The 3066-nt window shown below is 43.7% G+C and overlaps 1 protein-coding gene across 1 annotated transcript; it reads left to right on the top strand.

The window, feature by feature from the left end:
• Positions 1–612: 612 nt before the first annotated feature.
• SARC_11450 (hypothetical protein) lies at positions 613–2475 on the top strand (the record flags this gene model as incomplete). Its single annotated transcript, XM_014294465.1, has 3 exons — positions 613–1606; positions 2045–2086; positions 2418–2475. Coding segments are annotated over 3 exons (1083 nt in total), but the record flags the coding sequence as incomplete, so codon positions are not given.
• Positions 2476–3066: the final 591 nt, after the last annotated feature.

Below are 3066 nucleotides of genomic sequence, written 5' to 3'. Positions count from 1 at the left end.
GAATTCTTATAATACATGATATATTTGCTACAGAACCCCATTAGTGCTGCCTTTCGAAACATAGCATTCAATGTACTATGACCCTATAAATAAGATCAATTTTGTGGTAGCTGGCTACCAATTTTTGTGCCGGGCATGTGGCTCGAAATAGCAATATTATAGCTTATCTAGACAAAGTTTCAGCTGTGCTTTAATCATCTATAATAGAAGAAGATAAAATGTTGTTGCTTGCTATCAACTACTTTTTGAGTCAGTCATGCTTGTTTTAAAATGCCACTAGTGTTACTCATGAAGACATAGCATCGGTTCGTCACGTGTGATCAATGCGATTGCTACAATTTAAAGTGGCCCGTGTGATTGATTTAAAGCATGTGATAGCAATGATTTTGAGCACGAAAATTATACTTTGAACACCGATTTGGGGTTAGGGTTCTAGGCTAAACTGTAAACCCTGAATTCTATTTTGATTACAAGAGTATGTGCTAATTGAATGCGTTTTGATTGTTCTTCGTATACAAAAAAAATATATCGCGTAGGACAATCATTGTATAATTTTTAGATATCGAGACTCGATGTTTAGCTAAAATCAACCTCCTCTTTCTCAATTTGTGAACAGCCGATAATATAGTACCAACCGGTATTGTCTCATCTCCGGCGAGAAGCAGACAATCCTCTCCCCGCAAAGTACACGGACCCAACACAACACAGATATTAAGAGAGGAATCTCCGATACTCACGCACAACAGTGCACACTGGCACACACCAAATGAAAGTCGTGCTCATACGCGTACGCCTGACAAAAACGAGAAACACCCACACACAGAGGGCGAACCTCGTGGGCGTATACAAGATAAGGCACAAAAGTACACCCAGTCACAGAGGAGATTGCAGACATCCACACCAGACAACACACAGACACGTACGAGACACGATGTAATAGCATCGGACAATGCCGGTATAGGGGTACCGTTAACAGAGGTGGTGAGAACATCGGTGATAGCACCAACAAATGTTCGCCGGGCAGGTGATGGACTACAGGACAAGGTAGGGTCGGGCAGTCGTTCATCGCATACCAAAGACCATATGCGCATTCTAGAGCGAAATAGTGATCAGTTACGCAACTTGCTGCGGGGTAATGCACCACTGTTGAAGACGCTTGTAGATGGTAAACGCGAACAGCAAGCTGAGATCCTGACGAGCGAAGGTAAACGGAGACGAGTGGTTGCAGATACTGAAGGAATGGATAGTGCCAGCGACGAAGAAACAGAACAGCAAGAGAAGCGTATACAGGAAGTGACGCGCATATACTACTCAGAGCATACTCAGACACGCATACACATAGATGCACCCGCGCATAACCGTAGGGATGGTATCAACAGTACTACAACGCCCACGTCAACGTCGTCACCTACAGCAAAAACACTGGACAAATCGCCAAGGCCATCACATGGAGGTAGTAGTGAAGTACCGAACAGCGTGAGTAGCGAGAGCGACTCAGAGCTCGTGATAAACCCCAAAAAAGACGTGCATAATACAGCAAAGAACCCGCGTACGCAATCAGAACGTGCTCTTCTTTCCATGAAATATGAGACAGATGAAGAACTAGGTATGTGTATTCATTCGAATGTGAGATACGATTCGGGTGCATTAGATAATGGTGCGATTCTCGGACGATTTTTTGTTGCGTTCTATCTGTTGGATACGTCTCGAAGTCAGCGTGAATGCCGAAAGGTGTAGCATTTTTGCATTACCTATGTTTGTTATTACGTGTTGGATGCCGACAGAAAGTGCATCTCGTACTAACAATGGTTTTATGAACAACGCCCAAGGATGCACACTTGCGGTGTTGGTCATTGAACCTACCTCTATACTACCTACACAGTTGTCCCGGCCCTCCGTTGTATTACATCCCCACAAGGCTATTGCTCGACGAAGTTAGCAGGATTCGATTTCTTGATCTGCGTCCCTTTCTACCCTTCACTAGACTGTTAGTTTTTTATTTGCATTCTTCTGACATGACTCTCATACCACTTACAACGCGCAGAGACTCTCGGGAGGTACCTGGCATCTCTCAGGCCGATAGAACGTACGTATAGTCTTTACATGCTAAACGTGCCCCCGTATCGCATGGTGCGCCAAAGTGCGATGCATTTGTGAGTGATACTATTAGTTGTGCACTGGTACCACCCCCAAGTTGAATATTTGTGTGCGTTGTCATAACGTGTTACATGCAGCAAGTGTGAGTGCGAAACACGAATTAACTATTTATCTGCTAGGTTTTTGCGCTATATAAACGACAGACATTGTATTGTTTCTCGCATCCCTTGAAATGCAAGACAACCCCCTCCTTATATCACTTCCTTCGCCATTCTCATACAAATACCACCGTCTTGTGGGATTTTACTAATTGCAATCAGTGCGAGTCCCGGTGGGCGGGTTCGTATCGGACGAATCCTGGGACTAGGTATGCACCGGGATTTTCGACAGCCTTTGTGCTAGTTTTCAAGTGGGGATCGAACCTTTATTATTGAGATTAATGTGCTTTTTCCCAATTTCCCAACTGCACCGTGGGAACGCCCAAAGTAGCTAGACTTAAAATGAACTACCGAATAAATACCATCTGGCAACAGTTAATGCACTAGACTTAGGTTTATATACAGCGTATTATTATTGATTGATTTCTTTTCCCGTGTAGATGTGGTTGGAACATGGCTGTCCAGAGCATACAGCGAACGAAATAACCACCGAATAGAGTCTGGTTGTGCCGTGTGCCACCGTGCGAGTATTTTTGTCACGGCGGTGCTGCTAATATACGTAAAAGATGTGGATCCAGAATCAATACTGCATGAGAAGGCTAGAATTACATCGAAACCCAAGAAAACAGTTCATGGTCAACGGATGTGTATAATTAATAACACAATAAAGTACTCGCATATCTGTTACATTCATTCAATAGGATGCAAAATGCTTTATCGCACGATTCATGTCGGCCTATGTTTACAATTGGTTTTTAGCTGAAATCCCAAGAAATACCGACATGTGTGCTGCAGTCGCAGGGTCTGGCTT

This window comes from Sphaeroforma arctica (assembly GCF_001186125.1).
Source record: "Sphaeroforma arctica JP610 unplaced genomic scaffold supercont1.1694, whole genome shotgun sequence".
In the NCBI taxonomy this organism is placed as follows: domain Eukaryota; class Ichthyosporea; order Ichthyophonida; genus Sphaeroforma; species Sphaeroforma arctica.
This window is presented reverse-complemented; position numbering and strand designations above follow the sequence as displayed.